The sequence below is a fragment of the Falco cherrug genome, chromosome 4 (assembly GCF_023634085.1).
Source record: "Falco cherrug isolate bFalChe1 chromosome 4, bFalChe1.pri, whole genome shotgun sequence".
Lineage (NCBI taxonomy): Eukaryota > Metazoa > Chordata > Aves > Falconiformes > Falconidae > Falco > Falco cherrug.
Window position 1 is genome coordinate 43911824 of NC_073700.1, and position 12601 is coordinate 43924424.

At 44.6% G+C, this 12601-nt stretch overlaps 1 protein-coding gene and 1 long non-coding RNA gene across 2 annotated transcripts; both read left to right on the forward strand.

The window, feature by feature from the left end:
* Positions 1-295: 295 nt before the first annotated feature.
* LOC106631505 (uncharacterized) lies at positions 296-2562 on the forward strand. The gene is made up of 3 exons (XR_008732168.1): positions 296-362; positions 1593-1656; positions 2321-2562. It is a non-coding gene; the product is annotated as an uncharacterized LOC106631505 (long non-coding RNA).
* Positions 2563-2612: 50 nt separating this feature from the next.
* Positions 2613-12550, forward strand: NWD1 (NACHT and WD repeat domain containing 1). Its single transcript, XM_055706692.1, is given in 23 exon segments — positions 2613-2626; positions 2766-2982; positions 2984-3397; positions 3770-3812; positions 3815-3886; positions 4341-4355; positions 4358-4408; positions 5008-5236; positions 5354-5421; positions 5541-5789; positions 5965-6001; positions 6003-6094; positions 6097-6149; positions 6949-6978; positions 6981-7250; positions 7540-7630; positions 8007-8231; positions 8800-9013; positions 9015-9088; positions 9456-9535; positions 9537-10019; positions 10745-10852; positions 11809-12550. Coding segments are annotated over 23 exon segments (3330 nt in total). The 3' UTR covers positions 12010-12550.
* Positions 12551-12601: the final 51 nt, after the last annotated feature.

Consider the following 12601-nt stretch of genomic DNA (forward strand, 5'->3'; position numbering starts at 1 on the left):
CCTAGGTTCATCCGGAATTGTATGTTGACAAATCAAGGGGAGCTGAACTGAAGGTCAGTCAAATTCCTTTGGGTAATGCGTTGGGCTCTAGATGTAGTGCATCTTGACTTGCGCCTGACCCCCCGAGATGTTATCGGTCTTTGCCTTTCTCACGTTTCACAGGGCGTGGGCAGGCCAGAGAGACTGGAAGCCTCGGCTGTTCTGTGCGGAGAAGCTGTCAGCCTTCTAAGAGAGCATGTAGCCAGCAAGCGCATCGTGGTGCTTCGGTACCAAGCTGATACCACAGGCCTCCATCTTTTTTGTGAAGAGGGATCACAAGGAAATGTGCTGCTGTTGAAGGGGGAAAGGTGGCGGGGGAAGAGGTAGGAGGCAGCTTTCAGCCACTTTTGGGCTTAACTCCTGTGTTCCTGAGAATGGTTCTGGGCTTTGAGGGGTTTGCTTTTGGCTTTTTGCCTTAAGCACGTCCTCCGTCACCGCTATCTGCATGCGCTGAGCTGCTGCTTAGGGAACTTTGGTGATACAGATTCTGTGCATGCCAACCATCCTGAAGGCCATAGCTGTATTTTACCCTAAAAAAACTTTCCGTAATACTACGCTTCTGTTAAGATGCAATTTTCTCGAATTCACACACACCCCCGTCAAGATGATTTTCCCACACACCTGCAGGCAGCAGGACTAATGTCATCTCCTTTTGCCTGCTTGGGCTAAAATCCCTTCCCTGATTATTCTTTAGCTTTTACAGCCGTTGAGCCTTCCCTTGGGCGTGGTTGATAGTTCTTTGCCATTTCACCCTGTTCACAGCCAGCATGAATCTAGGTACAGACTATCTCAAAGATTTTCAGTTACACGATAAACCTGCTTTTTTATAAATTAATTTTAGCATTTTAATTGCTTTCAAAGGGAACTACGGGAAATCCTGTCCGCATGGTGGCCTAGCATAAGCAATGATGGAAAGGTGCATCAGATGTGACCTCCGTGTCAGCTCAGTGTGCCTCAGACAGACTGCATTTGGCACTCTGTGGCATGCTGCGCAGCTCCAGAAATTAATGCTAGGGAAAAAAATGGGCAAAAATAATAGTCATGTAGTAACATGAGTTAGGAAGAAATGCTATAAATTAGGTATTTTTGTTGATTGAGGCAGTTGATCTTGCTTGTGGATCTTTGGGGTGTGAACTTGATGCTGAATGGCTCGTTTTTCATTTGACATGCCTTGAATTATTTTCAAAGAGATAGAAGCTTATGAAATAGAATAGGTTATTGAGTCTTCCTAAAACGCTCACAACAATTATGTATAAAGTCAAAGTGAAGGATGATGCAATAAAATTCTGTGCTTTATAAGTAAATACAGTACACTTAAACCTGATCTCCGTGCAGGGTCCTAGTTATTTCTGTTTTTAAAATCCAAAAGAAGTTTAGGAAGTCTTAGAGATTAGTATTGTGGGAAGTAAATGACTCTTCCACAAAAAATTCCACGTAAGCAAGGTTCTTTAAACAATTCTTTTTGAAATTGGTTCTAACTACAGCCAGTTAGCAGTTTAATGTTGAAATGTATACTTGCTCTCCTATAAAGCAGTATTTCATTTGCATTTCAGTGCTGTGAGTCCTGACAAATTTGGGAAGAGCCAGAGGGAAACTTTTCATCCTGAGATACAAAAGGTAGGAGGTGACTTATTTTTCCAGAAAATAATAAAAAGCCACAACCAAACAAAAAAAAGAAGTCGTTATGTATAAATGTTAGTGGTTTGTTTCTTTCGGTAGCAGGAAAATAATGATGAGTAGGGTTACAGTTACAAAAGAAGCTGTCTTTATCAGTTGAACTGGCTACTTTGAAATTAAACCAGTATACCGGTACGTTACAGGGTTTTTTGTGCTGTCTTCAGTACCGGTGTGCTAAAGATATTGTTTTGTTCACAGGATTTATTGGCTCTTGAAGAGCAAGAGGTAAATGTAAACTTTTCACTCCTAGCACTCGCTTGGTGACGTGTAACGACTTAGATAGCAATTGCTTACTGCGGTAAGAAAATGTGGTATTTCTGTGCAACATATGAGATCGAAAATAATTTTAAGCACCGGCATAATAATCATATTAATAGATGAACAACTTAGTAATATCATAAAATTCATAACCTATAATCAAAACTATAATCAAAAGTAAATTTCTAGGTATCTGCTACTTGAGCATGTAATGGAGCTGGTATGAAGTGTATATTCCCGTGTGTAGGACGTATACAAAAGATATAAAAGTCCTTAGAGGAAACATTATTTTAGGTCTTTTGTTTGATTGTCTGTTTGTCCTATAATATTTGGTTTTATTTCTCAGGGACCTGTGAATTTTAAATTTGGAGTCCTTTATGCTAAGGATGGGCAGCTTACAGATGATGAAGTGTTCGGCGAAGGTAAGTTTTTCACCTTTTCCTTGGCTGAAGGTTGCATAAAACATTGAGCTTCCCTGTGAGTACAAACATTCACAGTCATAACCCTCTTAGAATTCATCTTGGGAGCCTTGAAGATTTGTATATAAATCAAATTGTTATACTGAATAAACGGTTTCTTTTTTTCTAGTGGGTGTTCCCACAATTAAGTGGTGTGGAGCTGGAGGGGACTACGATGTAATGGTGACTGAGCCGTTTGGACCGAGTCTTGAAGATCTCTTCAGTTTTTGTTCAAGGAAATTTAGTCTTGAGACAGTCCTATTACTCGCTGACCAAATGGTAGTAAGGAGGAGGATAGATAATTGCCTTTCACATATCATACTTCACTTGCAGAAATGGGCTGTGAGACATGGAGCTGAAGGACATTTTATCCCTTGATGATGAAGTTCTCTCGAAGATTCACCGCTGTCGCCTTCCTTCAAGTAAAACTGTCCTGTGCCTTCCTCCTCTCCACTGGTCACGGCTCCGCAGTGTCATGAGAGAGTGCCTGGCAGAACAGAAGGCAGATGGCCTCACCCTTCTTTGCTCTGCACACGGGTACTCTTAGAGAATGAGAAGCCAAACCTCTGAGTATGGGATGTTCCCATCCTGGGCTTTTGGGCACCCTGCTTAGGCTCCTCTCCATTTTTAAACCCTGTCAGCCAGGAAAAAAACCAGCTCAAGATAGGTTCCAGTGTATCTTTTCCCTTCCCAAGCAGTCTGTTGAAATGATGCAGAATCATTATCTATCAAAACAAGATCAAATCAAGAGGCATTTTCTCCTGGCAGATTTATTCAAGGGGACTTGGAGCTGTGCAATGAAGAAACCTCTTATGTCACCACACTTTAGCAGGACCTTGAACGCTGACAGGAAGGTGAGGAATATCAGCAGGCATTTCCATACCTGTAAGCTCTGGACCAGGGCTCTGTGTCTCCACACTGCTTGTCGGGGACTGAAACCAGAAGACAATGGAAATAATAGTAAATAACACTATTCATATATATTTTATTTTTTTAAAGAGGTATCTCCAACCAAGGAGATCTAAAGTAATTTTACAAATGTTGTCATGCAGTCTTCACACATGCAAAAGGCTACTGCAACAAGGAAGTAATTTATTATTCACATCTGCAGAGAGACAGTCTGCCTTAGATTGTAGCATGAGGAATTTAACAAGAAAAAATACACAGCTGCCTTAGATTGTAGCATGAGTCATGAAAAACATTTCCTACTAACAGCACTGCCAGGACTTTCATTGCTTTCCTGTCTGGCATACCATGTGATAGTACCTAGCACTAAGTTGTGGAAGCAGATTAATCCACAAGCCATATCCCAAATCCACTGTTCTGGTTACTCCTAGGGAGCCCCTCAGCCACTCTGGTTCTCTGATACTGTTGCAAATCTGACAAGTTCAGTGAATTGCTATTTCATTTACTGAATGCTGGATGAACTGAGGAGCTAAATCGGGATGTGCTGGGTAAGGACTGGGCAAGAGCAGGAATACAGTGCTCTGCAGAGGCATGCTTCATGCCTACAGCCACAGGTAAGAATCAACCTTTCTGCATCAGCAAGTGCTGTGAGGAGGAAGCTTGAACAAGAGGAATAAGCTAACTGTTATGAACTGTTACCCTAGAATTATCACCACACTCCTTTAGTAGATGAATTATCTAGATCTTCCAAACACTGTGAAGAAAACATTAAAAAATCTAACAATTTTAAAAGAAAAGAGCATTTAAGAGGCCAGTAAAGGAACTGTGACATGGGAGCCCTCCACTTCCTCAGCAAGAGCCCTAGTTCCACTGCTAGTGGCCATTAACCCTTCTGTCCCCTCCTTCAAAAAAAAAAAAGCATTTTTTTATCCCAGTCTTTTCAGAATAATTGCACAATCTCAGGGCTGATGTTCTCTGCTGTAATAGCATTTCTTCTTGCAGGGAATATGAACTGGATCACTGTAAAATGATTGCCTCTGGAATAGAGAGTGGTGTTGATTTTACCATGTGTACTGACTGCATCAGCTGTCCAGAACGATGCCTGGTGCAGCACACCCTTCTCCTTTTGAAGCCTGCAGTCAGCAGTACACACAGCCCTGAACTAACAGCTATGTCAGAGTGACAAAGCGTGACACAAATGTTTGCCAGAGAAAAGAACTGAAATTTTCCTTTCCAAGTAAAAGTACTTTTCTGAGGAATTAAAACCAGCGTCAAAATTCTCTGTTCTGGGATCCATCAAAAGACTCTTAAATGCCTCATTCTGGCAGGGCCCCTGCACGGGAAGCTGAGATTTCTTCTATTAGAGTGGTTTGCCACAACCAAAGCGCCTGTTGCCCCATATCTAGTAGAAGCGCCTGTTAGCTACCTGGATTCTCTGGCAGCTTGAGAGCTAACCAGAGGACACGGTACACAGCGCTGCTCCTCTGTCTTCTCAGAATATCCACTCCTCCCTCAAGGGAAAAATCCTGCCACACCGTTACGTTTTACCAGGTTTTACACGGTAAGTGCCTGGCCAGATAAAGTCAGCTGCGTTGATTACACACTGTACATCACATAAAATACAACTATGGTAGCTCTCACAGGCCCAGCAGAGTCATGGTCTAAACTGCTTTTGTCTCTGCCATCTTAGGAGCAAGAGTAATATACACAGAATTGTTGGCCAGGCTTCTTTTTTTCATGCCTTCTTACACAGAGGTAATCGGGGACCTGTGTCAGCAGTGTCTAAGCTGGTGCAGCGTCTGTCCCTATCCTGTTCTCATGCCACTACGTGGCTTTCTCCAGCCACCCAGTAGGCCCCTACACATGATGCTCACCAGATTCCTCAAAGGTAGGGATTAGTCCTGGGGACAGATACAGCCCAAGCATATATCTAATTATCCATCTGTTATGAACGAGATCCAAGAAACATAATAAACAGAGCAAGAATGAGAGAATGTCTCTTTCTGTAGAAATAGTTTTGCCTGTAAGCTTTACACAAAGGCAGGAGAAAGGTCCATTTGCCTTTGTGTTCAGTCATGCACCAGTCCCGTTCACAACAGCTTCAACAAATGAGGACAAAGTGGCTCATTTTGTCATCAGGACAACAAAGGAACACACTGACTTAGATATATCTGAGGGAACCTAATCTTGCTCTTGGCACAGAATACGGGGTTCAGACACTTATAGAGGGGTTCCACCTGGGGAAACACAGCATATTAACAATCTCCAAATGGTTCCTTTTTGTCTGTGGTATCAAGAATAGCCTCTCTTCTCTGTGTATCACGGCAGGTGTCACAGTGATGGCACTTAGTTCTGATTACCAGCTGCTTGTGGCAGGTTCCCAGGATAGCTCAATGCTCATCTGGAATATGGACATTTTTGAGATGCTGCACACCCTTCCTGGACATTCCGGTGAGCCTTCACCACTTTGTGTAGTTGGAAAGCTCTATTCATGTCGGAAAAGAGCTCCGAGAGCTTGGTGATCCTTGAGCTGTAGGCACACAGGCACCTCCCAGCTGCCAGCCTTTTCCAATTGCTGAAAGCACTGAGAGTCCCTCATTTTGTGAATCCTTGTCTTATTTTACAGCTGAGGTGAGGTGTGTGAAAGTGTTTGGAAAAGGAACCTGATCACCGTCTGCACATCTGGAATCTGATTTCTGGCAGAGCAAGGTTTATTATCCAGAATAATAAACGCGTACTGAAGAACAGCCCTCACATCACCTTCACGTGAATGAGGGGCACATGATTGTATATTCTTCCTCAAATACAAAGGTGTGCCCAGGTTTAACTTAAAGTGTGCTGAAAGAACAAGAACTTTAGAAGTTACAGCCACAATGCTGAAGGCTGTAAACAGAAAAGCTGCCTCAGTCCTCACTACTCCCATCTCTTTTGCCACCTCTTGTCCTGGTTTCAGCTGGGATAGGTTAATTTTCTTCTTAGTAGTTAGTACAGTGCTGGATTTTGGCTCTGATGTGAGAACAATGTTGATAGGACACTGATGGTTTTAGTTGTTGCTGGGTGATGTTTATACTAAATCAAGCCCCTGCCAGTGAGAGGGCTGGAGGGGCACAGGAAATTGGGAGGGGACACGGCCAGGACGGGTGACCCAAACTAGTCAGAGAGGTATTCCATACCATATGACGTCATGCTGAGTATATAAACTGGGGGAAGAAGGAGGAAGGGGGGGACATCTGGCATTATGGCATTTGTCTTCCCGAGTAATCATTACATGTGATGGAGCCCGGCTTTCCTGGGGATGGCCGAACACCTGCCTGCCCATGGGAACTGGTGAATGAATTCCCTGCTTTGCTTTGCTTGCGTGCACAACTTTTGCTTTACCCTTTTTCCCCACCTTTCCATTTTGCTATTATTATTGTTAGTATTATTGTTATTATTGTTGTTCTTACCTCTTTATTCTGTTTAAATTATTAGATTGTTCTTATCTCAAACCTTGACTTTTACATTCCTTTTCCGATTCGCCTCTCCATCCCTCTGAGTGAGGGGGAGTGAGCAGCTGGCTGCATGGTGCTTGGTTGCCGGCCGTGATTAAACCACGACACCTCTTTACTAGGTCAGTGCTTGGCACCTGGAGACAGCAGAACACCCATCTTCCAGATTTCTGGAGAGGCACCAGATGCATGGATGTGTTTTGCAGTATTCAGCCCAAGGCTGGTTATGATGACTGTGTCTGAAGGAGGAATGCTGAGTCTGTGGAACAGCAACACTGGCAACCTGAGATCCAAATATCAGCTCGCAGGGCTACAGGAAAAAACACCAATGTGCAGCGTCCTGATCCAGAAGCAAGGGAAGATGATAGTGGGATTTACTGGGGGTCTCTATCCATGGCACATGTCTATCTGTTCGACTTGCTTACAATAATTCTTGTATTTTCATAGAATATTCAGAGGTTTACTGAGCCAGACAACAGATCTGGTAATCAACGGGCCTTCCTGCCCCATTTAGAGCAGAGAGCATCCTCCTCAGACTTCCAAATCCTAGTTCCCAAATGAACAAGCACAACGCTTTCTGTCGCACTGCACTTTATAGCTTTGCCCAATACCATGCGGCCAAATTAAATTTCATTGCTAATTTACCCTCTTTCCTTCATGAGAGGGGCAGCTCTCCTAGCTTCATGTCTTACTCTTGCCTTATTTTTGTGTAGATCCCTTCTGATGGAAACAGTCTGCTAGAGAAGCTTCCTGGAAGGGTTTGCTTTGTGATAACATCAGAAGGTAAGTCCATTATTGCTGCAGGTTCAATAGCACCCATTCCTTAGGAAAAGTGTTGGCAACAGCTGCTCTCCCACACTCTTTAAAAGAGGCCAGCATGTGGAATTTCCCATTTTCTTGGCCTTATTTAACTATTGTGCCTAAGGATGTAACAAAGATTTGATGAACTTCTTTTTGTGAAGAAGTCAGAACATTGCCTGTGTACCGGGAGCCCTTTCTGAAGCGAGTAAGTGAGATCTAAGTAGTGAAAAGGACTTCAGCTGGCATGATGATTTGCTGCTCTTTGGGCTTACCTTTGAAGAAATACAGGAATTAAATCATATGCATAAGGACATGGTGTTGAAGGGGATTAGAGACTTCCTCAGATCAATAAATCATTAACTAAATTTTATTGGTTTAGGCTTTGAGAAGTATGTGCAAGTGTACCTGGCAGACCCAAAGGGATTCCACAGGTTCCTGGCACCAAATCTGGAACATGAAGGAGCACTTCATATGGCTGTTATCTCTGCTGGCAACAGCGTCATTGTTACTGGTTCTCAGGCTCCATCTATCCAGGGAGGGAAGGAGGAAGGCTGGGCAACTTGCCAATCAGAAACATCTCTTTCAAATCCAGCTTACAGAATGTGCCCCTGATCCAGTAAAAAGGGTTGTCCTGCTCCCCAGCAAACTGTCTGGGGCTTGGATTTGTAGTTCTGAGCATGTCTCTACTACCGCCACAGCTCTAAAAAATGACCCTTTATTGCTTCAAGACTTTCTGTTCTTTTATTTTTGACACTGAATGGAGAGCACTTGATCCATTTAGAGGGCCAGACTCAAGCCTGTGTACACCTGAGGCCTGAAATACATTTCTGAAACGTTTCATATTTGAACTCCTAAAAGCTGCCCTGTTGCCCATTTGTGAGCAGGAGCCAGATGGAATATGCAACATCTAGAGCACCATCTCTTGCCAAAGAAAGAGGTGAACAGCCAGCACAGTCCAACACATGCAACTAGACAGCTTCCAGAGTAAAGGAAGCAAGTGGGCTGAATGGCTCCGGGTGCTTTGCACATTTGTTTTAGAGTAAGAATGCAATGTTTTGCCTTCTAGTATTAGGATGTTATTCTTTGATTTATGTTTCTGTTCAAGTTAGTTAAGGTATACTGTTTTACCTCTTAAACAGAACTAAGGAAAAAGCAGCTCAGGCACTGATGATTCCTCCCCCCCACCCCCAGCAACTTTTCCCAGGTGTGGAGTTTATCAGACCGGGAGTTGCTGACGGATATGCTGGATGGCATGGGAGCACCAGTAACACTCTTAGACCTGTGTGACTGCACTTTGGTTTCTGCCTCCCACCATGCACCATATGTAGGAGTGTGGAACCTCACAATCATCAGCAGAAAACCTTGGTGCCTGTCCTAAATACCAGCTGCACTGGGGTAACTATGTCTATTTTACCCAGCCTGAAGACACACATAAAGTCATCATCTGGAACACCACAGAAGGTGAACTGCATCTTAGAAATATTGCATTAAATTAAGCCTGCATATGGGGTAGAATAGAAACAAAACAGCTCATAGAGGCAGCAAAGGCAGGGTTAGCTTTCTGAGCATATGACGAGCATAATCTGCTCCTTTCTGCTTTTTCTAAGTATGAGATTTAGGAAAATCTGTTTCAGGCTTGGAGAGCTTTTTAATCTCCTCTTCCAAGTTTCTGCCTAGAATAGCTTATTATGACAAGGGAAAACTGGAAATATGAATAACATGCAAATTATTTCACAGTCAAGAAGTCAATCACAAGCCTCATCTGAGGGATGACAGTTGCATGCGGTTGGAGTAAGAACAGTCTTGCCGATTTCCTTCTGTTTTACAGGTCAAGTGTGTGACACACTGGACAGCTCTGCCCAAGTGAGATGCCTGGAAATAGCTGAGCAAAACCAGCTCTTTTTCACAAGGACTTGTGTCTGGAACAGTCCTTATCTTTCCACTGAACTCCAGGCAGGATGTAGCATGCATCCCACCTCCAGAGTCACAGAAACCAGTCAACAGCATGGCTATCAACAAGCAGGAAATGCAGCTTGCCATAGCATATGATAATGATAATTTAGTCCTCCTGCTGGATATTAGCCCTGCAGATCCATGCCCAGTGATTGACAGGCCCACCTACACCTTTAAAACTCATATCCCTGCCACTCTGATTTCCATAGTGGCTGTCCTTGCAGATTACAGCGTCCTCTATGGCATGACTAGCAGGGACGTATTCCTTTATGACTGCCCTTGGGCCCAAGTGTTTCCTTTGGAAGGTCACAGAAGCCAGATCTCCTGTTTGGAAAGCAGCCACGGAGAGCAGCAGGCACTCAGTGGCTCTGAAGATTCCCTGCGGTGTCTCTGGGACTTGGAGTTCTGTCAGCGGGAACACAAGATGTGCTATCATAAGGTACTACAGTGGTAACATGGCATCAATAGTCAATTACTGCCCTGAGCTGTCAGGGAGGATCCAGCTGACAGGATTCCCAGCTCCCAGAGAGAATCCCCAAATCCTGTATATAGCTGTGCAAACTGACAGGCAGCAAGGTATTCTCAGCACCTAGGTCTGATTTTAAAGCATCCTTACATCTAGATACACCATCAAGGTGTTGATGCTGTCTTAAGTGAGTAAGTGCTGTTAACACCGCTCTGACACTAAACTTAAGTCATAGGAGTTACTTATCTACAGCTTATTACTGCTCATTTAGCCAGTGCAAGCTAGATGACACGAACCAGCGAAGAGAATGAGACTTCACAAGTTAACAATAGCAACAGAAGGGGTAAACTGGGCCAGCTCAGGAGAACACGGTAGGGGAAAAAGCATAAATGATGGAGGCTGGGCCAATGCTGTTACTCTTTCACCTGACAATACACTATGGACGCGTCTGAGCTATTCCTTTCCATAGGTGGGATAATGGGCTTTTGTACAGTCACACTAAGCTCTTTGCTGTATAGCTATCAGGGCTTTATTTTGTGATACCTTCTTCCATCCTCCTTCCAGGATCACTCTTGTAAAAATCTTTATTTACTACCTCTATTCTTAAAGCATTGAATAACTACTGAATACTCTAAGGCATCCTCACTTCAACCCACATTTACCAGCACAACAGTCTAACCTTAACAATCCGTTTTCAGCCCACATCTCTTCTGAAAGGCATTTGCTGTGCATGCTTCTCAAAAGACGGTAAGTACTTGGACACTGGATTGCTGGATCAGTCCATTACACGCTGGGATGTTCCAATGGTGAGTAATTGTGAAATGCTGGCAACAACGAGAATCCTTCATTGTGCCTGCAAGCTGCAATTGCAAGGCTACAGCTGGGGTATTCCAGCACATAGTAGAGAAATATATTCTGGGTTCAAGTATCAGCACAAAGTTTAAGGGCAAGGCAAGAAAGGTTTCGGTAAGTTTCTATTAAACGAATCATCTATAATGCTATAAGCAGCATGGTTTATTTTTTCCCCTCTCACCCTTGCTCTTCACATGACCCAGTTTTACTGAGTTCAAACTGTCTGGTGACAAGGGACCATTTGAAGGAAGCGGTGTATTTTAAATACAATCCCACTACACAGTAAATACTTTATTCTGAGCATGCTTCCCACAGGTGCCTTGCTGGCTGTACAGTGCACGTGCGTACACAGCCGCTCACAGAAATGTACCAACTGCAGACAGATTTGTTGTAATAACAAAAATTGGTTGTACCATTCATGAGAATTTTGCAGCACGGGGGGGTGGGGGTAGTCCCACCATGCGCACATGGAGCAACAACTTGCCTCAATTTATACAATCAAATGTTGCATATACATAAGGTTTCCAAATATGCCTATACATATTCATAACCTAGCCCCGCTTCATATTAAAATTAGTTCCAAGAAGTAATTTCCGTAAGTCCCTCCCAACTGCACTTGCGTGGTGCCTCTTGATGGTGGTTGTGGGGATGAAGGCTTGGTAGTCTCCCTCACCCTGAACTTTTTACCTTCTCTCTTCACACAGACTCAGTTGTTCCTTGGTCTTTGTCCAAACTATAGAGTTGGTTTTAGTTAGTTCTCATCACAAACTGTCTTCAGGAGGAACTGTGGACTCCTTGCTTCAGTTAATTTACACAGTGGTTAGTAAAACAAAGCATTATTTATCAACGACAATCTAGGTAATCGTTAAGCAATTACATCTACTAAAATTTCTTTAACACCTTCCCTCAGTTTCGCTGTCCCAAGACCACCCTTCCTCGGCATAACCCACTCCAGAACACCATGGCAATGTGTACAGTAAAATCCAGAAAGAATGAGAGGGAAAACTCAAGCAACAATACAGCCGAGAAAATTCTTCTGGGAGCCTGCTTCCCACCAGCAAGCCCTCTCAGAGCTGTTCAGTGGTGTAAAAAGCAAAGATTAATAGGATAAACCAGCCTAAACACGCAGGATTGAGCCTATGGGTTTCTCTTTCTAGTCTTTTGCATCAGTGTCTTAGAATTACAATATTAAACATCGTTGAAACTCCCTTGTTGTGGTTATTGAGCCTATTGACACCTCGGTGCAGTACTGCTGCTGTGGCAAACCGAACGATCACCTCCTGAGGTAATTAAGAAAAAAAAACCCGCAAACAAACAAAGAAACCAACGGCAGCCCTGGAGCCCCGCGTTACACCCGGCCGGCACTAGAGCTCTGCGGGCCGTCGGTCGCAACCCAGCCGGGGGTTCGGCCTTCCCGCCAGGCCCACCGGGGCCCGGCCCGCCGCTGCCTCCTTCGGGGCTCAGCTCCAGCCCCGGCGCCACGCCCCCGGACCCCCACCCCCCCAGCCTCCGGTGCTGCCCTCCCTCCTTCAGGCCGCTCACAGGGGCCGCCCCATCTCCCGCGGCCGCCTCAGCGCGGTTCCCGCCGCGGCGGGTGCACGGACCGGAAGCAGCGCGCGCTACCGGCGCGCTGCCGGGTGGCATCGACGGCGGCCGGGAAGGGGCTGGGCCGGGGCTGCGGGGCGGGGCCGGGCTGGGCGGGG